At 34.2% G+C, this 23,416-nt stretch overlaps 4 protein-coding genes across 5 annotated transcripts; 2 read left to right on the top strand and 2 right to left on the bottom strand.

Annotated features, from left to right (window-relative positions):
* Positions 1 to 4,243: 4,243 nt before the first annotated feature.
* On the top strand, positions 4,244 to 11,551 carry LOC120092704 (coiled-coil domain-containing protein SCD2). Its single transcript, XM_039050856.1, has 17 exons — positions 4,244 to 4,768; positions 5,174 to 5,334; positions 5,958 to 6,033; positions 6,162 to 6,203; positions 6,292 to 6,354; positions 7,001 to 7,050; positions 7,135 to 7,162; positions 7,428 to 7,502; positions 7,601 to 7,711; positions 7,792 to 7,852; positions 8,172 to 8,288; positions 8,395 to 8,516; positions 8,704 to 8,773; positions 9,850 to 9,891; positions 10,151 to 10,191; positions 11,087 to 11,213; positions 11,346 to 11,551. Exons 1-17 carry the CDS (start codon positions 4,412 to 4,414, stop codon positions 11,423 to 11,425), a joined length of 1,623 nt encoding a protein of 540 aa, XP_038906784.1. The 5' UTR covers positions 4,244 to 4,411; the 3' UTR covers positions 11,426 to 11,551.
* A 380-nt stretch (positions 11,552 to 11,931) lies between these two features.
* LOC120092706 lies at positions 11,932 to 15,694 on the top strand. Of its 2 annotated transcripts, none has more exons than XM_039050858.1 (9): positions 11,932 to 12,180; positions 12,269 to 12,462; positions 13,648 to 13,908; positions 13,984 to 14,095; positions 14,206 to 14,249; positions 14,367 to 14,477; positions 14,572 to 14,664; positions 14,764 to 14,870; positions 15,064 to 15,694. In XM_039050858.1, the coding sequence occupies exons 3-9, from the start codon at positions 13,739 to 13,741 to the stop codon at positions 15,204 to 15,206; spliced, it is 780 nt and encodes a 259-aa protein (XP_038906786.1). In that variant the 5' UTR covers positions 11,932 to 12,180; positions 12,269 to 12,462; positions 13,648 to 13,738; the 3' UTR covers positions 15,207 to 15,694. The 2 variants fall into 2 exon arrangements, with proteins under 2 accessions (XP_038906786.1, XP_038906787.1); XM_039050859.1 differs by having other exon boundaries at positions 14,960 to 15,201.
* LOC120092707 (light-regulated protein, chloroplastic-like) lies at positions 15,597 to 16,450 on the bottom strand. Its single transcript, XM_039050860.1, has 3 exons — positions 16,196 to 16,450; positions 15,957 to 16,109; positions 15,597 to 15,833 (listed from the first exon to the last, which is right to left on the bottom strand). Exons 1-3 carry the CDS (start codon positions 16,396 to 16,398, stop codon positions 15,758 to 15,760), a joined length of 432 nt encoding a protein of 143 aa, XP_038906788.1. The 5' UTR covers positions 16,399 to 16,450; the 3' UTR covers positions 15,597 to 15,757.
* Positions 16,451 to 16,915: 465 nt separating this feature from the next.
* LOC120092705 (inactive leucine-rich repeat receptor-like protein kinase CORYNE) lies at positions 16,916 to 19,011 on the bottom strand. Its single transcript, XM_039050857.1, has 2 exons — positions 17,900 to 19,011; positions 16,916 to 17,640 (listed from the first exon to the last, which is right to left on the bottom strand). Exons 1-2 carry the CDS (start codon positions 18,760 to 18,762, stop codon positions 17,310 to 17,312), a joined length of 1,194 nt encoding a protein of 397 aa, XP_038906785.1. The 5' UTR covers positions 18,763 to 19,011; the 3' UTR covers positions 16,916 to 17,309.
* Between the last annotated feature and the right edge of the window lie 4,405 nt (positions 19,012 to 23,416).

Here is a 23,416-nt window from a genome sequence, read left to right as displayed (position 1 = left end):
CTATGCGATAGTGCTTCTTCTTCGATCGTCTTCCTCCTCCAAACTCACAAATATCCTCTTAACCAAAATAGTCAGAGTCCACCACTCCTAGGTTCTCACTTTGAGCATACTGAGAAATTCAAGTGGTAGCGTCCCTGTTGATTCGAGGATCGAGTTGTTGTTTGCTGCTTGTTCAAGAGGAGTGTTTATGACTTGTTCGAAGCTTTCGTGAATAAGTTGGATCGAGGGATTACTTGAAGAATGGTTCTTCAAAGGTATAATCTCTCAACCTTTGTTTTATTTCAAAAGCATGTTGTAATTTACTTTGATTGCATAATCTTCTTGTATGACTGTAAATGTATGCGTTCAATCACAATAAAATTTAGACGATCCACTTCTGCTCAAGGAACTCCTCATGTTGAGTTTCCCTTCAACCTGAAGAAGTCTTACTTGAGGAAGAAGGACGTTGATTAAAGGGTCTTTTAGCTGGAGAGAGGGAAAAATTTACGAGGTTAGCTTGAACCATATTGAGTTGATCTACATACATTTGTTTTTCCAACCGAGCATCATAAGTTAATAAGAGACTCCTAACATCAGCTAAAGGCTGGGGATCGGTCCTATTATGAATGCTTGTGACAAAAGCATTATACTTAGGACCTAATCCTTCCAATATATATCCGAGATGATTACGATAAGAAATAGGATCACCAATCACGGTAAATAGGTCAGAAATATCCTTAATTTTTGGAAGGTATTGAGAAACAAAGAGTCCATCCTTCTTTACCCGTCGAAGCTGAAAACAAAGACCCATGATCTGGGTTGTAGAAATTGATTCATAAACCTTTTAAGAGTATCCCAGATTTCAAAAGTAGTCGAGCAACCAATGATTTCAGCAAGCTTATCTTCACTCAGAGAGGAGTACAACCAACTAATGGCCATGCGATCGAACTGTTACCAAACCATAAAGTGAGGATTCACCGAGTGCATAGCTAATCAAGATACTGAGGTGGTGCTGGAATGGATCCATCTATAAACCCCTGAACATCATAAGCGATGATAAAATTAAAAAGCTGATTTTTCTAAAGGAGGTAATTCGAATTAGTGAGTTTGATGAGGGGAACAAACTAGTATTTTGTGGTGGTGGAAGCAAGAAATTTAACGGCTGAGTAGCCAGATAAATGGTATAAGCCATTGGTAGGTTGAAAGGGATGAATACTTGGATTGATGGGAAAATTAGGGTTTATTTGGGGATGGGGATGAAGTTGGGGAGGACGAGTTTGGGCAATGGGTGGAGTGAGGGGCAAGGTTTGATTTTGACTAGTAGTAGGTTTTATGATTGGTGAATTTTGTGGCAGGGGTAATGTAGACTGTTATGATGTAATTGGTAAAATGGTGGAGGATGTTGTTGACGAAATCGTTGAAGAGGACGTTGAAGGTAGCATGGAAGATGATGCCATTGTACAGAAAAAGAAAAAGAGAGAACTGTAGCTCTGATACCATAAAGTAATATTTAGATATTGATAATAATCCTCTTTGTGTGTATATAGAGGTAGAGCATTTATTATTATATAGAAAAAATAGGAGAATATGTGTGCAATACAGATTGATGCAAAGATAACAACCAAAACAAACAAACATGTAGAAGAATATAAAATGGCAGAATAATAAAATACAAAGAAATGAATGGAAAATCTTCTATTAATATATTTTTATTTGGTTCTTAAATTTAATGTTATAATTTTAGTTCTTGATTTTGAGTTTAATTGCAATTTAATCGAGGCTAAATGATCACATGTACCCTTTCAATATGTAAAGGTGGGAATATAATTTTTTAAAACTATTCAAAATTTTACTTGTTTGGAAAAAAAATTATTTGTTATTATTTAAATGTTTCTACAAATTTGATTTTATTTTCATATTACATTTAAAATTATAAAATATTCAATATATAATGAAAAATCAAGAGAGAACAAGCTGTTAAGGGCCTATTTAATAATGTTCGTGTTCCTTGTTTTCTGTTTTCTTATTTTTTAATAAATAGAGTTGGTTTGATAATCGTATCTATTTTTTATTTTTAAAATTTGAGAAACGTTTTTAAGAAATGGGTAAATTTCGAGGAACAACAAAAAAAATTGTTTCTCCCTGTTTCTGTTTCTATTTAATTGTTTCTGATATTAGATTTTTGCTGGCCTGGTGGTAGGAGGTGCTGCTCGAGCGGAATGAAACTTTCTGAGGAGTGGTTTCGACTCCCATTGAAGGCAGTTTTTTTTTTTTTTTTTTTTTTTTTTTTGTCTTTCTTCTATTTCTAATTTTTATTTATGTATTAGTTTAATTTGAATTTAAAAAATCTCTTCATATATTATTTTAATTTTGATTTTTTTTAAATTTTGAATTTTTTTAAATTTTGAATTTTGCAAAATGAATGTTATATATTATTTTAATTTCAATTTCAATTTTTATTGTATTTAAAATGAGTTACAAATATATATATATATATATATATATATCGTAGACTCGATCAAATATTATAAGTAATCAAATATTATCAGCAAATGTCTCCTTACCTACTCAACACACAAAAACTATACTAATAGCATGTTTGCTATTCAATTACTTTAGCAATGAATCAAAGATCGTTGAAGATATACAAAGTTTGCTATACAATTTGCAGAATTGTATAATTGAGTTAAATGTGAGTCGAAATAATTTAAGATATTGCTATTGTTTTTAATCGAAATAATTTACATGACTCAAGGGAGAGATAACAGTCTCAATCAAATTTAGGCAGCATTTGAATTACATGCAATTTTGTTATTGTTTTTAGTTGTGCATCGAGACTTTTTTTTTTTTTTTTTTATATTAGATGATATAAACTTTTGTTAATTTCTTTTTTGATATTTAATGTCTGACATATCTTTTCTATATTATATTATTAAAAAAAAAAAGAAATAGTTATCAAACATATTTTTGTTTTTGTTTCTTTTTTTTTTCAAGAAACAAGAAACATGAATAGTTATCAAACATATTCCTATTTATAGTTCTTAAAAAACAAGGAACGAGAACAAGAAACAGAAAATAGGAAACGAAAACGTTATCAAACGAGTTCTAATTATAAATATAGTCATGAAAGGTTAACTTTGGCTTATATTTGCATAAGGTGAGATTCATGCTCATCCCCAACTTGATTATTTTACCTATCCCTCAATCATTACATAAACTAAGAACATTTTTAGTTTTATTATGCATTCTCGTCCTTCTAAAGGGATAAAAATTCTTCGATATATATAAATTTAAATCGTTCTCAACTCTTAATGAATGAAAATATGTTCCTCATCTCTTATAATGCTAAAAGGTACAAAATTGAAACAGTAAGTTTTTAAACCCAATAAGTTTCAAACAAGTCACAAAATATAATATTAATGAAAAAAAATCATGTTTTTAGTATACTTCACATGCCTAGTATCTTTCTTTATTTATTTATTTTTAATAGCAAATGACATGCCTAGTCTTACAATTTAAAGTATTACCACAGATAATGACAAAAAAAAAAAAAAAAAAAAAACAAAACAAAAGAAGAGAAGATATTTTCTATATGAATTACGTAAGGAAGCCATCATGTTGGAACATGACTAAGTTTTGATTAAACTTATTTTTTAAGTAAATTTTTATGGTTCATTTCAATTATAATTTAATAAGTAAAACTATACTTTATGAATATCTTTTTATCTAATAAGAAACAAACTTATGAAAATACCAAGTATAAAGTCTCATTAAAATTTTCATGTGAAAAGGCTAACTGTTTTTTTTTTCTCTCAATAAATCTGACACTTATTTATTTACCTAATAAAATCAATAAAATCATCCATTATTTTTTAACTCTGAACTTTTTGTCTATTTGAACATACATGAACAAATCAAGAGATAGACTTATCTTTCCAGCTTCCAGTATAACAAACTTAATGTTACAAATTTCTTTATTTTTTAGAAAGTTATTGATAAAGTTACAAATTTAATTAGGGATAGAAAGTATGGTAGTTAAAGAATTGAAAGTACTAAAAAAATATTTTTAGTTTATTTTAATCTTTAGAATTTATTAGATAACTATTGTTCAACAACTACAAGTATTTCACCAAAAAAAAAAAAAAGAAAAAGAAAGGAAAAGAAAAAAGAAAAGAAAAGAAAAAAGAACTACAAATCTATCTACGTACCTTTTTTTTTTCTTTTTAATTTTTTAATTTTTGTTTCAATAAAGAAAATTAGAAAATGAGAAAATGAGAAAATCTGCGGCGGCTGTTTTCTTCCCATTTTCCAAAGCAGGATCCAGCAACCAAAAACTGTTTCGTTTCTCTTGCGATTCTTCACTCCCAAATTACGTCACTTCCAAGAACTTTGAATTTCTCCGATCTCCTTCACGGAGCTGCTTCTACTGTAGATGGATGTGAAACGGACTGAGAGCCCCATTTATGCTCGCCAATGGACCAGCGAATCAGGCAGCACTGGTGGCCCCGCATCGCCGGCAATGTCGCCGGCGCGCGGCCACCACGCTCGATCCTCCTCCGTCTCTGGAATTTCCAACATTAAGCGCACACAGAACTTCGCTGCAAAAGCTGCGGCTCAGCGCCTAGCGCAGGTTATGGCTTCTCAGACCGCCGATGACGACGAGGACGATCAGGATGACTTAGGATTTCGTTATAGTGCTCCTCCTCCTATTTCGTTGTCTAGGAATGTTAATAACGGTAGTAGACTTGCTGTTCCTACTGCGAAAACCACTAGATCTCCCTCCCCTGGGGTAAGTTAAATGCGTTATGCTCGAGTCTGATTGAAATACACTGTAACTGAAGCAGACTACTTTGTTTTTCTACTTCTTTTTTCTGCTTCTTTGTACATTGCCTTCTGCTCTCTGTTTCCGACTCAATTTTCCTAGAAGTAGATCTGCTTGGTGTAAATGTTGGTTATATCTGTTTTGAGAAACTTAGTTTGGAATTCCTTTTTAAAAAATACAGATTCAGGATCCTTCCGTTCAAGAATTGAATATCTTTTTGCGTTAAATTAGCAGGTCTTCGTAATAAATGCTCATCTGGTGTTTTACACTCCATTTGCTCTAGAATTTCAATAACAGTATTTTGGGAATAAGACCACAGCTGAGCTGATTTCTGACGATTAATCGAATTTTCCTTTTGCGTCTTCTAATTAGTTAGCCCGGAATTTTTTAGAGGACACTCCTTCAGTTCGTTCCAGTTCCACTGGAAGATCATCAATATCTCACCTTTCACTGCCAGTAGCTCCACCTAAAACAACGCTGAGGACGGCAACTTCCATGCCACCTCTAGATCCGCCTACTCAAAGAGAAAAAAGGTAAATCATTTTGGACTATGAGTAGATTAAAAGATCATATTTGTGGTTTGGACTGTAGGAATTGAATGCAAGTTACTTATCTGGTTTTAATCCCTGTGTTCTATCTTTTGCAGATCTGACGTATATACTCCTCAGTTTTATATTGTTTTTCTCTTTTTTTTGGAATTGAAAGAGAGTTCGAACAAGTAGAATAATGAAGTGGTAGTTTGGGATTTGAAATAAGTTTAAGTAAAAAATAGATAAAAAGAATAGAAACAGACCTTTAAGATTTCTCTAGTTTCCTCAATATATAGGAAAAGAAATATTATTTCTTGCTGTTTGTTGCTTGAAAATCTCCTTGGTAGTTACCTGAGTTTTTGACTAGTTTGATTATCCAGTTCAATTCAATGATTTGTTAATCTGGGTTATGATTAAGTGAAGAGTACGGTTAGAAACTTAAAAATCTTGTTTGCCCTCTTATATTGATGGCTGCCATAACCTATATTTTGCATATGTTGTTCATTCCTGGTATCTGCTGATGAGAGTGGGATAACTCTGTGTATGATAACCATTAGATTATACAACTGAAATATCATGCATCATTTTAAGACTTAGTGATTTGATTGGTAAATCGAATACTGCAGATTCTCATCAGATACAGTGCGTTTTAATACTAAAGATTCAGGAAATCAGCGAGAAGCATCTGCCCTTCGCGATGAAGTATGTCCATTACATAATTTTTTCATAACTGAATGATTTGATTGACTGTGACTGTGAACCAGTATGTATGTCACAATGCCTTTTTCCAGTTTCCAAATATTCAAAATTTTCAATTCTCTGTGCTGTAGCTTGATATTCTACAAGAGGAGAACGAGAACATTCTTGAGAAGGTGCTATGATCTTCATTTTTTTCTTTCTTTTTCACCGGTTCCGAGCATTTTATTTGTGCTTAAGTTTAAATTTGGGCAATGTTTACAGCTCAGGCTTGAGGAAGAGAGATGTAAAGAAGCAGAGACAAGAGTTAGGGAACTTGAGAAGCAGGTAATGGATATATCATTTCAATATAATTTTCATTACTTGTGTTTGTCTTTTTCTTTGCCATGCAGACCTTTTCTCAGCAGCAATTCGGATGTGTATGTACTTTTAATATTTTGTTATGTAGTGAGAAAATAAAAGGAGTATACAGATCTGAGGACAAATAAAAACCTTAAGAGGAAGCATGGTTGTTTCAGAAAATGAAAAAAATTAGCGTGTTAAAATGCCCCCAGCTCTGCTGGAGATTCCCTGCCTGATATGAGAAGTGATAATATGGCCGTCTTGACTCCGTTTAAGAATGCTACTGTGGCTGTAGAACCAATAAGAAAACAAGTGCTGAGTTTTAGATTAGTGAATAAACTGGATTGAAAGGACTAAATGGACAAAAGAAAAAAAGAAAAAGAAAAAGAAAATGGAAAAGGAAATAGAACAATGTACTTCATTGCTGTTCAGGAATGGGTGAGCTTGAGTGACCTGTGGCCAATAGAAGCCTAAGTATAGGTCTTCGAAATCGAAATAGTCTCTGTATTTTGAATTATTTACTTTTGTTTGTTTGCTTTGATGATCTGATTTTGGTCTGAAAATTAATTCCACTTTTGTACCATGGTGGTGACAAAATACATGCGACTGATATGTGTTCCTAAGTTCTCAGGTTGCTGCTCTGGGAGAAGGTGTTTCTTTAGAAGCTAAACTTTTGAGCAGGTCAATGCAAGTTTAAGTTAATTTCATTTGATTATTTTCCTTCCTGATCTGTATAATATGAGGTCTGTGGTATTAATTATGCAGGAAGGAAGCTGCATTACGTCAGAGAGAGGTATTTACAGCACCAGATGTGTAAGATTTATGATCGTGAACATGGGGAAGCTTAGCTCTAACCATTTAAATATTTAATGCATTGAGGGTGCTAGGATGTGACAAATTTTTTCAAAGCTGCCTTGTTAGAATTTTAAAGATTAAATTGTTTATTAATATTTTGTTTGCAGAATGATGGAAGTTCGATCTATATATGATTGTTGGTTCCTATGTATGAAACAACGAAGACTAAAGCATTATGTCTGATTGTACTTTCAATTTCACAGGCTGCACTCAAAGAATCAAAACAATCAAAGGACGGGGGAGACAAGGAAATTGAATCCCTTAAATCTGAAGTTAAGGTTATATTCCTTGCAGCCTTATGACGTCCAGAATACTAACTATAGTTATCTTTTACAGATTTAAAGTAATGCTATCTCTTATTTCTAACTTGAATTAGAAAGAAAAAGAAGAGACTATGAGTGTTGTTCAACACCTTCATGGAGTTGAACATGATGTGAAAGCCCTTCGATCTATGACGCAAAGAATGATTTTGACTCAGAAAGAGATGGTCCGTACTTGCTTTACTTAAAGTAGCTTGTCATGTCAGTTTGCATTTAGAGATGAGTTGTTCAATATTTCTTATTTCAGGAAGAAGTTGTTCTTAAAAGGTGTTGGCTTGCTCGCTACTGGGGCCTGGCTGCAAAATATGGTAAATCAAATGACATGCCTCTTTCATTTGTTACTTTGAATTCTACATAGATCTTTTTCATATGCTGAAGTTCTTAGTTGAATCTAGCAGTTTCTTGTTTTTTGCATTATGTCATCCCGTTGCCAGAAATGTAAATATCATGAAAAATTTTAATCATTTGGAAAATTTTACTTAGACCTCTATCAAGTTATGAACTATTATAGAACCTCAGCCTCCATGTATGTGCGGACCTTTTTACTTGTCTTTTAATTTGGCCAATAGCTTCTTGCAGTTCATTAATCTTACTTGTTGCTTTGCCATATCTATTTTTGCTTTTCAGGCATTTGTATGGATATTGCTGTGACTAAGTACGAACACTGGTCATCTTTAGCACCACTGCCATTTGAGATTGTTATTTCTGCGGGGCAAAAGGCCAAGGAGGAATTTTCTCAAAAAGGCTAGTTCCTTTTTGGTGCTTATACTTTAGTTATTGATCTTCTTGCCACTGCCATCTAAATCAATAACATATTACCCCATCCTGTTATGCCATTTACATTTACCAGGAGACCTGGATCCTGAGAGCAGAAGCAACCTTGTTCCTGATATAAGTGATCTTACCGGAGAAGGAAATATTGAAAGCATGCTATCTGTTGAAATGGGATTGAAAGAACTTGCTTCCTTGAAGGTTTCTTTCTGATACATTACTCTCTCTTCTTTTTTTTGGGCTGGGAACTTCAATCATCAAGTATAAATTCTGTTCTGTACTGTTTCTACTTTCTTTTCTTTTCTTTTCTAAATTATGGTCTTTGTGGTCATCTTGCTATTTCCATTACTGTTTAAATTAAATTTTCGCTTGCTCTGGAAAAACAAAGGTGGAGGAGGCTATTGTGCTTGCTCTGGCCCAGCAGAGGCGTCCAAATTCTGCCCGACAATCTCTCTCAGGTGTGAATTGTTAGTTTGGCATTCATTTTATCATACTCTAATGCTCAATGAGTGAGTCTTTTTTCCCCCCCACCATTGCTATGCTGAAACTGAAAGTAATCAATTTTTGTAAACTTCACTCACTAGGCTAATATTTAGGTTTTCTCAACCCAGTTCAACGTAGGAATGAACCAAAATAGTTTTGGATAGAAATGAGTCTCCATGGAGCATGAGCGCCCCCCCTTTTTATCTCCCTTTAACTATTCTTCTGTGTGCTAAATAAAAACTATCCTAAATGTTTTTTTCTTAAAAAAAAAAATAATAAATTAAAGTTTTCCCTTCTACGAACAAGTTTTAACCTCGTCCCTGCTTTGGACCTCATGTAATCTTTTGATTGACATTTCTAAATTTACCGTGCTGGCTTGTCTAATTTGCCTTGCTTGAGTATGCTTGCTTCTAGTCATCCCTCCATTTTGTTTTTGTTTTTGTTCTGCTTTATCTTTTTACTCCAATAAATGCTACTGTTTCTTATCTACTAAAGAAAACTTAAGGCAAGACTGTAGGGGGATTTTGGTTACTCGTCTTATTGAGCATTCTCGGTATAAGTCAATTCCTCTTTTGAACCCATACTTGCATCCAAATTCTCACTATAGTTGATCATGAAGACAAATTATTCTCATTGTTCCAGTTATTATGGAATCTTAACTTTGCTCGTGGATCTTTTTAATGTCTTCAATTTCTATTTTGAACATGACCATTTATCAGTTTGTTCGGTGTAAATCTATAATGCTATTGCAAATGCCATTCAGTCAATTGCAGCCGCAAATGTTTCCCTTTTGTTGTAACTCGTAAGCATTCCAGTCATAAATAATTTTAGATTTCTGGAGGTGTTTGTAGATAGGTTATTTGATGAGAAACGTGGTTAATGTTGTTTTAGTGAAAGCTTTTTCTGATCTTTGAATCTGTATGATAACATAGAAGAGATATGTTATAGCCAATTCCTCCAGAGATGCATGAATTACAAACTTTAAAGTACTAATTCTGGCACTTGGTAGTATTTTTTGCTGAATACTTTCCAAATCATTTTAATGTTGCAGATATGAAACCGCCAGTTGATCCCAAGTTCATGGAGGCATTTGGTATGTCGTTTTTGTTGCCAGTCACTTTTTGACAGTACTCAATTTTGAAAGTGATAGAGTTTGCTACGCTTAATGTTTAATTCTGTGAATTTGATAATAAGCAGGACTGCATTTCATTTCTATGAGATGCTAATAGACTAATACTTTTCTATTTATGCTGTATTGTTTAATTTTGAAGCATGAAGCAGTAGTTGAGCATGTACGGAACCTTTTTATATATTCTTTATCACTTTAATATTCGGTCAGTGTTCTATTTCAGAATTGAGCCCAGAGGAATCTGAAGATGTTCTTTTCAAAGAGGTCCTTTCATTTTCCCTAATTTGTTCTCTTTTACGTAACATAATTTGCTCTTGCATGTCATAAAAGTGGTGTTTTTGAATGGTTAGTACATTGCTATCCCTGTTAAAAATTTCTTTCTTAGCACACCAAAATACAAAAACGCCCTTCATAGGATATATGCACATGCTTCCTGTCCGTTAATGAGAGCAACTCTTTTTAACCTTTGTCTGGTCATAGCACCTTTCTTCAGACGTTCTCAGTTCTTTTTTGCAAGCCTTATCGACTAGATGAAAGCAACAATTCCTTCCATCAGGTCGCAAATATTCTGGCTTTCTTGTCACTCAAAACGATTTAACTGTTATGTTTTGTACTAACATTTAATGTATATGATGGTCGGAGGGAATACTTTTGAGGTGCCATCAGAATTTTCTACATTTGAAATCAGGAAGATGAGGGAAATTACTTCACCATCTCTTCCTTTGAAGAAAACAAACTTTCATTAGGAAAAAAAAAAAAAAAAACCCTCTCACCCTTGCCGGCAAGGTCTCGGATTATATTGGGCCATTGATTTTACTATTTGGCACTGCTACGTTCTGATAAGAGAAACAATTAACATTGTTGGTGGTTATCTGGAATCAGAAACAGTAGGCTTGTTGTCTAGTCCCTGGAGAAATGTGGTTGTTCCAAATAATCTTTGTCGAGCACCTTCGTACAAGCTGTCTATGTTATAATCTTCGGGTGGTAAATGAGTGGAACTGCTATGACCTTATGCTACGTTTACACTTTGATACTGATAACTGAATAAAAAGTGTGATTGTGTGATCAAAATAATTTCCACTGCTCTTAAATATCTGTACTGCATGCTTAATGTCATAAAAGCAATCTGATATACATGTGAGATATTCGTGGTTTCCAGGCATGGCTTACATATTTTTGGAGAAGAGCCAAAGCTCATGGTATTGAAGAGGATATTGCAAAAGAACGACTTCAGTTTTGGATTAGTCGTAGTGCTCACTCTCCTTCATCACATGATGCGGTTGAGGGTAAGTTTTGAAAAACTCGATGACTTGACTTTTCTGGGATAGACTTATATATATCATATGCTGGTCTCCTTTCGTTTTCTTACCTTCCTCTTCCTTTTTTCCCCCTTTGTGTGTGTGAACGCCAATTTTCAGTTGAGCAAGGCCTCATAGAGCTCAGGAAGTTGGGAATTGAGCATAGAATGTGGGAAGCATCACGTAAAGAAAGCGCTTGAACTTGATGACATGGTCTTTGACAGGGGTCTCCTATCATGTTCTACATATATTTATGTACCTTCTTTCTCCTAATATAATATAAATCTCACGCACTGGACCTATTGATATGAAATTCACTTTCCGCATTTTAGAGGGGGAAGAAAAAAAATCACTTCCTGGTTCAATTACACAATTTGCTATCCTGGGAAAGAAATAAGAAGTTAGTTGATAGGTCTAGCTGGGTAGGAAAGTCTGTTCTGGTGGTTTAGGTTATATACATTTGTGAATTCGCAGTTGACTAATCAGTTCATGTTCCATCAGAATAGGAAGTTTGAGAGCCGGAAGCAAAGCTACTTTGCGGTGATTTTACAAGTTCTAGAGTTCTAATAATTTCATTGGAACAAACTCAGCTTACACTATCAAATCACCAGTAATCATTGCTAGAATATTTCCCCTGTTTGAAGTGGTGGAATCTGTTCGAATCCGTAATGACTACATCCCAACCTACCTCCAAGGAGACCTCATTAGCAAACTCATGGCGGTCCTCACATGCTCTGATGTTCTTGACAACCAGGATGGGAGCTTTTCATGGCAAGGATATGATCCCATACGCAATGGCACCAGAGGTTGTTCTTCTCTATCAGGAAAACCACAATGCCAAATCCTCCTGTTTTAAGTGTGGTCTCGTCTCGGCATACTTGCCTTCGAATCTTAACTCCAGTTTTGAGTATATCTGTTCCGTTTGAGGATGGTGTCGATCGCCTATTATGAACTGGTGCGTCAAGCTTTTAACAGCAATCCAACTGCAGCTGAGTTCCTTCTTCAAGTTTTTCTCTCACCCATTGTCTTTCTTATATGAGCAGCTTCTTTTCATATCCCAAATGCAGCATACAAATTAAACATGGTTACAAAACGGGTTGCGTCCTCTGGATCCAGTTGAAGGAGGTTTTCAGCTGCAATTTTCTCAATCTCGAGGTTCTTGTTGTTGATCCGTATACAGTACTCAGAATCCAAAATCTGCCTGCCTTCTCTTACCAAGCTTGAATGGCTGCAAACAGTCAGTACTTCAATAATTGTTACAGCATTTGACCGAACACCAGAAAATTAATAAAAACTAATTTGATTTTTAATATTAATTAATAGAAAATCATTATAGATGACAAAAAAATGAGCTTAAATGAAAACTCAGGAATAAGATTTTGAAATATATGACCAAATAAAAACTAAACAAAATTTAGAGGTAAAGATGTATAGTCTTGAAATGTAGGGGATCAAATGGGAAACTAAACTCAAAACTCATAGATAAAAGTGTGATGCTTTGACACACTCAACCAAATGGAAATCATACTCAAAATTCAAAGACTTAATAGTATCCCTTGGATTAATAAATTTCTAATGTTTTTTTTTTACTTGGTGACTTAAGCTTTAAAAATGTCTAATAGATCATTGAAAAATTAATTTTGTATCTAATGGGCCTTTGAGCTTCACTGTTGTTTAATACATTTTATTATTATTATTTTTTTAAAACATCAACTATTGTTTTAGATATAAAATTAATCTGTCCGATGGGATCTTATATTTTCAATTTTATATTTAATATGGCCGATTTTTTTTTTAAAAAAGTGAAATAAATAAAAAATATATTAGACATAAATTTAAGAATTTAGAGATCTATTAGACACAATGTTAAAAAATCTATTGATTAGAAAATCAAAATTTAAGAGACCATTATAAAGTTCTGAGGCAAAATAACATAAAATTGACTTCTTCTTCTTCTTCTTCTTCTTTTTTTTTTTTTTGAATACAAATGAATATGAAGATTCAAACTGTTAGTGTAGGCTAATTATTGCTTAGCTATTACTTCGTCATTAAAACCACTAATAATCTGGATCCATTTGGTAATCATTTCGTTTTTTGTTTAAGAAAAGTAAATCTATTTTCTCCACATTTTTTACAATTTGCATCTTTGTAGTTAAACCTATTTACTCCCTATTATTTTAGAATGATTTGCATATTTGTTAAGTACGATGGTTAAATTCAAAGCAAATTTTTAAAAACTATTTTTTTAGTCTTCAAAATTTAGTTTAGTCTTTTAAATTATTGGTATAAAGTAGAAAATAAATAAAGAAATTTAGAGATGGGAGTGGTATATATAAGCTTAATTTTTTAAAAAATTAAGAAAACTAAATGGTCAGTAAAGGAGCTCCTAACTTTTGAAAAACCTGTGAATTCTCATTCTCAGGGGTCTTGGGCCCTAAATTGCAAGGAGATGTGGACTGGACCATAAACCTGTGTTTCTTCAACTGAGTCTCCTAAGCTTTTCTCAAATAGCCATGGATTATGCGATCTGTTACTCTTCAAATTCGCCTCAGCTCTGGGCATTTTGGCTGTTTTATGTATATTTGATCAGGAATAGGATGGAAAAGTTCTTCTCAGTGCGGCAAATCCACACTCACTGCGACTCTTCCCACTCAATCATGCTTGTTTCCGGGCCTCCTTCCTGGTACTGACCCATAATCCCTCTCTCGCTTCTTCTTCGTTCCTTTGAATTCATTCTAGTTTCCCTCAAATTTTGCAGCGGAAAAACCTCCTTGCTTTTTCAGTTCGCTTTTAATTTGGGTCTGAAGGGCAATGTCACCTTCATCTGCAACCGCCGCAAATTAGAAAACAAACCTCCATATCTCTCTCAGGTATCTCGCTCACTTTCTCTGTTTCTGTCTCTTTCTGTAATGGTTATATTGAATAGCATAGAATGTTGCACATTTTCTGAACCTTGGGGCCCTTTCGGGTTAACATTCAGGGAGTTGATCCAACATCCGAAACCTTTCAGCGCATACAAATGAAGTCGGTGAACGTTTCATTCTTTATCCTAAATGGGGATTTCATATTCGATGATTGCGTACTTTTGCCCTTCCTCAGTTGTTTTACCTGAACCTGTATTCGCTAATTCTGAATTCCAAGGTATTTGGAGGACGACGAAGGAATTAAGAAGTACTTCTCTGCGTTTCACCTGCATCGCACACTTCCTGTGGCGGTTGTTATTGATGATTTTGGGGATTTTTTCGAGGAAAGGTCTTCAAATTTCCCATACTTTTTATCTTTCTAACGGTGCATTCTTTTTATAAGTTTTTATTTCTCTCTTTTCACTTTTTCATCTATTTAACAGGCGATGTCAAGATAAATATGCCAATCCTCGCGGAAGAGACTTAGCAATGGTTAGAACATTAGCTCTTTGTCACAATGCCGTGAGCCTAGCAAAGTAGGTTTGCATATGTCAGAACGTTCTGTGAATGAATTAATCTCTTCTATTACATCTACACCCTCTTCTGTGCTGCTTATAACTTGGAAGATTTTTCAGTCCAAGTAGGCCTTGCCAGCTTGTTTTGTCTGATGCATACCATGGAGAGTCCCCAAGGTTGATATTCATATATAAGAGATGGGTTCCAACCATTTTCACCATAACAGGTTAGTTTGAGCTGACTGCCTGCTCAACCTAAATTCAAAGCAGAAATCCCATTGCTTTTTGTTATTCGTGTTTTACATGGTAATTTCAGAAACAGAACATAAGTGGAGCAAACTGATTGTGTGGCCTTCATGAGGTTAACTGGTGTGCCATGTTGATCTTTTCTTAGTGAATTAATTTTGGTTTATGTTGAAGGTGATGGGTTTGGTTGGTTCACCCTGAGAAGTATTAACAATTGCGGAAATGATTGTTGTTTGAGGGCTAGAAGTGCAAAGTATTCGATTGCTCTTCAGTTCCTGAGTTTGGAGGAAATTTCTGAAGACAGTAGTGAACAGTGAATATCTTGGCAGCTTGAGCAATTTATTTGTAAGTACGTCTGTTGACCTATTCTTTTCGGGACTTATATGCGTTGTTAGTCTTGATATATTAGTATTTGTTTTTAAAGAACAATCTTCTGATATCAGTTTCTATATTATATAATATTAACGTCTATATAAGATAACTTTTGTGATGGATGATTAATTGTCATCTGTATATTCTTACCAATTAATCAAGTTTTTGATATGTCAATCTTGAATACAGCTTGAAATTCTTTCTGTTTTCCCACTAAACGAGCAAGCAGTTTGAGTACTGTTTATGAAAGTTGCTTCTGTTTTTCTATTGCCATAGCTTGCATTTATCTGAGAATAGATGATGTTTATGTTCTTTCAGAATATCAAGTATTGATCAGCATTGAAGAACTTTGTAGTCTATTAATCATTTACAAGCATAAGAGAAAGTCAGCAAAGGAGAGAAGAAAAGAAAAAAAGAAAGTAAAAGAAAACAACTGAAAGGTGACCTATAGGCTCAATCCTTGTTTATATGTACTAGTTCCCAATAAGATTTTCTTCTAGTAAACTCCTTTTTGATACTCTGGATCACAGAATTCACCACCCAGATCATCACAGGCCTCCGCTGGAAAGACTCTGTAGTAATCATTCAAAAACAAGGATATTAATGCATATAGAAGTATGAAATAGTGTTGTTTCATAGGAAATAAATTAGTAGAGGATGAAAGGTCCAATGGATTGTTGTGTTAGAGATCTTACGTCTTGGGACTGTCATATTGTAGATACTCTCTATCAACTGGCTCTGTAACACTACCCTGTTTTTTGGCCTCTGGTTTTAGCTTTACTTCAGGATACATTTCCACATCACAAGCTTCACCTCCAACAGTATCACAAGCCTCTGCTGGGAAAACACTGTAAAAACAGACACAAGAGTAAATGAAGGTACTGAATCAGACGTATTGTAGGGTAACAACAAGAAATAAAATGAATTGGCTTACGAGGAGATGGAGCTGTAGTCAACAGTTGAAGGGTCTTGTCCGACGGCACTTGCCTTTGCTTTTAGGATGGGTCGTTGAGTTTGAGAAGTGGGGTGCCTTCCAATGGACCTAGATCGGACTGAGAACGCCATTGATTTGGCTGTGGGTGGGAGGAGGGAGCATGATGATGGAGTTGCTACGGAAAGAGCTGCCTGCAACTGCATAATGAAGATTGGTTTGGTCTGCTGCGAAGTTGATGCTTGGATGTATCTTTAGAGTAGAATTCAGATTTATAAGGTTAAACAGATAAAGATGGCAAGATATCTCGTGACTGGATAAGGTTATAGACCAATAATTTAGAGGTGAAAGCTACGTTCTTTCCCCCTAAAGAAACGAGTGGTTGTGAAGGTTTGAATGGATGTATTATTGTTATATTTCTTGTCTCTTTATCTACCATTTCTTGATATTTCTCATATCAGGAACTTTCTCGAAGCGAATCCAAAGATATATTTTGATTCTGTTAATCTTTGTTAAATTGCTTAAATACCTGAGAACTTGCCTCATTTGAAGCATGCTTGTAATGTAGATCATTTACAATTCTCTCTAGGATATATTTGTTTAGTGGAGCCAAGATACAAATCGCTTTTAGGTAGGCTGTTGGCTAGTCAATTTGGTTCCATACTAAAGCTGAAATCAACTTTTCAAATCAATTAAAATTCTAAAATCGTAATGACCCACATCAAATTTTAACTTGCATGTCAATTGCAGAAAAGAAACAATATTATGACAAACATTTGGTTTTTCATCCTTAAGTATTACTAAAAGACTGTCCAAGAAAAAGAAAAGTTCTATAATGACGAAGGCATTGTTAGGGAGGTGCAGTATGTGAGACAGGCGATAGGTAAGACACATTTTTTGGTCAGAGTATGGCTGAGCTGCTGCTATTATGGAGCATGTTTGGTTGGGCTTGGGGTCCCACATAAGGGTATGAGTTTTGAGTACAAGGACAAACTCAAATTAATGCCACCCCCCTTAAAGACCTTGCCTTTGCAGTTTGGCCCCTCCCCTTTTCTTCTTTCTTTCCATCAACTTTATCTGCAATCAATGGTGGCCGGAGAATATGCTTACAACTACTTTAAAAGCTCTGTAATTGAGTCAACATCACAAGTAATTCATCGCTGCAAGGTCTGTCCTCAGCCAATTCTGATGTGCACACACCAGCAATTCTCAATGCCAACACCATCTCTTCTTCTTCTTCTTCCATTCCTTCTCCTCTAATGCTTTTATCTAGAACTTCTCGTGGCTCCACTGATTGCTCAAGCCACCGCCCTAAACTTCCCCCACTGCCACTGCCACTGCCATCCCCTCTATCTGACGATGCCTGCTCAGTCTCCGATGGATCTCTACCGGTTAACAGAACTCTCAGTATAACCCCAAAGCTATAGATGTCACTTTTGTCAGTAAACCTGTTTCAAGATGAACACCACCAAACCATTCAACATATGTCTCCTGTCGTGGATTAAGCATGTAAACTATAAGTTTCTTATCTAGAAAGCAAAGGAGTGTGATCATTAATGCAGAGAGAGAAAATGAGATTATTAAAAGCTTTAAATTCACTTCTCAGACATTGAATATCAGTTAGAAATGGCTAATTTGCCAATGGCCCAATGCAACGTGAGTACAGAGCATTACTGAAACAACTTTGTGGGGTTTAAGAGGATTTACCTGGAGTTGTTAAGACACTCGGGAGCAGTGTACAAAGAAGCTGGAGTATGAAAATCAGGGATGAGATTTGTTAACCCAAAATCAGCCAATCTTGGTTCGAACTCTGCATCCAACAGCACATTTGAAGGCTTCAAATTGCAGTGAAGAATTCGAGGGTTGCATTCAAAATGAAGAAACTGAAGCCCTCTAGCAATCCCAACGGCAATTCGCAGCCGAACTTCCCATTTGAGTTCCAGTTGATTCTCTCTCACTTTCCTCATTGCATCCTCAAGAGACCCAGTAGCCACAAAGTCATAAACCAAGCAGCAGCTTCCTATTTCGCTGACGTAAGCCCTTAAACTCATCACATTCCGATGCTTCAAACCACCCAGCACCGCCATCTGCTGCTGCATCCGCCGCCGTGTCTCCCTCCTTCCACATTGAATGGGTTCGAGCCTCTTCACAGTCACCGTGAACCCATTCGCGAGAATCGCCCTGTAGCACTTCCCATTTGGGCTGGAACTCGAACCCAACAACTGGGTTTGGTTCAGCAGCGCTGATTGAAGAGCATGGGCGTCGATTTTTGGGCAAAAAATTAGGGGTCCTTCGAGAAGTGGGGTTCTGTTTAGGTAATCCAGAAGGCTGCGAATGAACAAAACAGAGAGAAAAGCGGCAGTGAGTCCAGTGACGACCCCTAAGGCGACGCTGAGAAGAATCCTTTGAAACCCATATTTGAAATGGGAGGTTTTAGGAAATGGCACGAAATGCTGGGAGGAGCCGACAATGGCGTCGGTTTGAACTCCGCAGTTCGCACCAGAAAAGAAGGGAAAGCAAAATAGGAATAGGAAGAGAAGAGTGTGGATGGTGAAAGTAAAGAAGGCCATTAAGAGAAGCTTCGACTCAGGCGGAAATGGCGGATTTGGGTAAAAGCTGGAATGGTATTGTTGTTTGAATGGGGATTATTAAATAACAAGTGTATACAGAGAAGGACGATCCTCATTTCTGTAATCCAAAAGGACAAATTTCACGGAGCCCTCAAATCCATATTTTGTTTCGATTAAGGGCCTTTTCTTTGGCTCCACATTACCAACTTTCAAACTCGGAAGAGCATTTCCATTACAACATACCTAAACTCCATTTTTACATCTCGTTTCTGTATTTACTGAAATATATTTTTTGGGAAAAATATTATTTTACACCAAAGGGTTAAAGGATATCAATTAAAAAAATTTAAACTTTAAACTTTCCCCCTCGATTATGGTTATTACACAAAGGAGTCCTTTCGTTTAAGATTTTATGTATGAATTTTATTAACATAAATTATATTTGTATTTAATTTATGAAATTAAACATGAAAATCTTATATAATTTTAATAGATTAATTTATTAAACAATAAATATCTTTCAATATATAGGTAAAAATTAATTGACTAAGAATCAATATTAATTTTAATTATAAATATTTAAAAATTGAATTAACTTATAATTAAAATTAACCAATTATTATGTTTAAGGAATGTCATATTAATTACAATCTAATCATTTTTATATTAAATAAATTCAACATTATTAATTTCGATTTTAATTAAATAATATAAGAAATTATATTTTAATAAATAATATATTATATAAAAAGTGAAAAATGAGATAAAAATATGATATATTAATAAAGAATACTATTTTTTTTTTTTTATAAATATGACATGTTAATATGAATGAAGTAATATAAATTAATCAGAATAAATAATTAACTTATTATAAATAATCAATAATGAAAGATCAAATTAAAATTAATCTCAATAAATAATTGTTTGATTATTAAAAACAACAAAGTAACTAATTATTGTTATTGAAAAATGAATTTTTGTACTAACTAAATTTATCTTATCTTAACTTATTAAATATATTTAATATATTGTTGGCTAATTAATTACTAATTTATGTAAAAAAATAATTGCATTCATTTAATAAAATTTTACCGTAAAAATAAGAAGTAAATATTTTAATAGATTATTTTTTATTTTTAAAAATAAATATTAATATTAATTTATTAAATTAATATTAATTAATTATATTCCAAATGAAATTATATATAAAATGTAAAAGAGAAGAAAAGAAAAAACCTACTATTTGGAAAGGAAATAGAAAACCGGAAAATGAAAACGTTTGGGAATAAGCTATTCTTAGATAAAAAATTGAAAACTATGAAACAAAGATGAGATTTGGATGCCTCAATTTTCATACAGAAAATCCTCCAACCAAAAGAGGAAGGATTCAAGGCGGGTAATGAGAGTAGTCATATAGCATGTACATGTTTCTTTGTCTCATTCCTATTTAGAATAAAAATACTCTTCTTCTTGGATACTAGATTGAAGGGCATCAAGTCATATTTGTTTTGATAAATAAAAAATGATTAACACCACAATGCAAATAATATTGCTGTTATTTTACCTAATCAACAGCAATTTGTTGCTGAAATAATTGCCGATGAAGCTTACAGAAGATTTTGTTCTACATGATGTCGTATACATGTCGGATTTTAAGTACAACCTTCTATCCACCAATGCCCTATTAAAGGACAAAGAAATATTGTGTTAACTTTATTGATAACTCTGGTTATATTCAGGACAAGTCTCAATTGAAGAAGATTGACAAGGCTGAGAGTAACGAAGGTCTTTTATCTCTTTCATATACCAAAAGAAGTTGTTCATTCTGTCCATTCAACTCTGTTTACCCTTGTTTCCAAATCTGATGATATTTGGCATAAGTGGTTGGGAATTTATCTTTCTCTCATACAAAAGAAGCAATTATTTTATTCTCGAAATGTCATCTCCTTTTTCTACTCTAATAAAGGAATATAACTGCTCTTCTATCGTTGATGGACATGTCTTGCCAAGAGCACTGGATGATATTGTTCCTATTGTTGTTGACAATCATTCAGATGAGACTCCAAGCATTACAAATGATGATCCACAACCTATTACTTCTGCTATCAACAGTCAATTACCCTTGGTTGCTACTGATCAAGTAATTTCGAGAGATCTTTTTAACCAACCTAGTACTTCACTTGATTTCAGAAGATTTTCCCATTTGAAGAAACCATCTACAAGGCTAAAAGATTTCACTGAACATGCTATGTCATAGGAATGTTCTCCTCATTCATTGGAGAGTTTTTTTGTCTTATGAGAAATGTTCAGAGTCTCATAAGGCCTTTTTAGTCAACATAACCATTGAATATGAACCAACGTCCTATCACCAAGCAGCTCCTTTTCCCCATTGGCGTAAAGCTATGAATGAAAAAATTGAAGCTGTGGAACGTACTTGAACATGGAATGTTGTTTCATTGCCTCAGGGGAAACATACTACATGTTGCAAATGGGTATACAAAGTAAAGGGTAAGGCAGATGGATTTGTTGAAAGATACGAGGCAAGATTGGTTGCTGAGGGACACAATCAATTAGAAGGAGTAGATTTTACTTGGACACTTTCTCTTCTGTTGCAAAAATTGTCACTGTTAAAATGCTTTTAACCTTAGCTACCACCTATAATTGGCCATTAGCACAAATGGATGTAAATAATGCATTCTTGAATGGAGATTTAATTGAAGAAGTCTATATGATTAAAAAAAAAAAAAACAGGGGGAACCTTGTTTGTAAGCTAAAAAGATCTATATACGGTCTGAAACAAGCCTCAAGACAGTGGTTTACAAAGTTCTCTAGTCCCTTGTTGAATAATGGATTCAAACAGTCTATATCAGATTATTCCCTTTTTACTAGAGGAGATAATCTTACCTTTGTAGCATTGTTGGTTTATGTTGAAGATATAATCCTTATTGGGCCTTCTCCTCAAGAAATCGGTAAAGTCGAACACATTTTGCAATCTCAGTTCATGCTTAAGGACCTTGGTGCAGTAAAATATTTCCTTGGGTTGGAGATTTTTAGGTCTAATCGTGGCTTATTTTTATCTCAAAGAAAGTATTGCTTACAAATACTTGAGGATACAGGGCTGCTAGATGCTAAACCAGTAATATCTCCAATGGATCCAAATTTAAAGCTTTCTAAAACTTCTGGTACTGTTTTGTGTGATGAAGAAGCAATAAGTTACAGAAGATTGGTTGGTCGTTTACTGTATCTATAGATCCAAAGGCTTGATATTTCCTTCCCGGTGTATCGGTTGAGTCAATTTGTACAGAAACCAATGAGTGATCATCTTCAAGCAACCATCACTTGTTGAAATACCTTAAAAAGCAACCTGGACAAGGGATATTGTTGAAACCAACTCTGAATTTTCAGGTAAAAGCTTTTGTAGGATTGGGGAGCTTGCATTGATACTAGAAGATCAGTCACAAGTTTTTGTATCTTCCATGGTGAATCATTGATCTCATGGAAGACTAAAAGCAACCTACTATGTCTAGATCGTCATCTCAAGCGGAGTATCGTGCCTTGGCCGTTGTGACAAGTGAGTTAGTTTGGATCCATCAACTACTTGTTGGTTTTAAAATCCTTGTTTCGCTTCTAGAAATGGTATTTTGTGATACTCACTCTGTTATATTCATTGCATCTGATCCAATTTTTCATTTGACAACAGAACAGGTAGAAATAGATTGTCATTTTATTAGAAAAAAGATCGTTGAAGGTTTCTTAAAAGCTTCTGATGTTTTTGCAAAAGCTTTGCCTTTGCCAGCTCTACAATCAATCATGTTCAAGTTAGGAGTTCATGATGTTTACACCCCAAACTTGAGGGCAAGTATTCCACAAAGTAGTTAAAATGTAAATAGTCTAATTAGTTTTAACCATTTACGTGTATTATGGGGTTATTTAGATTTGTGGCGGATTTTGAAACTTAATTAGAGAAAAGTAGAAGTTTTAAACTTATTTAGGGAAAAAGGGGTAGAATGAGACACATTCGACAATATTTTATTATTATTATTTATTTTATTTTCCAAATTATATATATATATAATGGTCAGAATGCGACTGTTGAACAAATGCATTCTGACAACTCACTCTAACGTGCGTCGGTTAGAATGCGCCTGTTCAATAGACGCATTCTGACCAATTTTATCTTCTTCCACCTTCTTCTACCATAAAAAAACCCTCTTCCCTTCACCGAATTCATCTTCTCTTCACCGAAGCCGTCATTTCATCTTCACCCAAAAGAAATTCATTTTTCCCTTCATCACCGAAGTCCTCATATCATCTTCACCCAAAACAAAATTTCCTTCATTTCTTCCATTCAAATATCGATCATCTTCTACCTTCATTTTCACCTTCATATTATTAATTTGTTTTAGTGTAGTATTTTATTTGGTAAGTTGATATATTTTTGTTATTTAACTTTGAATTAAGTTTTTGATAATTATGCACATTGTTGTCATTTTGCTTTTAGTTTTCAAAATCAAGTTAAATGTTATAATTCCTACTACAACTTTTAGGCATGAAGAGTTTTTTTAAAAAATATATATATGTTGTGAAATTGAGGAGCACAGTGGAGCACAACGGAAATGGTGAAAATATAAAATATATATATATATATATA

Source organism: Benincasa hispida, chromosome 12, assembly GCF_009727055.1.
Source record: "Benincasa hispida cultivar B227 chromosome 12, ASM972705v1, whole genome shotgun sequence".
Lineage (NCBI taxonomy): Eukaryota > Viridiplantae > Streptophyta > Magnoliopsida > Cucurbitales > Cucurbitaceae > Benincasa > Benincasa hispida.
This window is presented reverse-complemented; position numbering and strand designations above follow the sequence as displayed.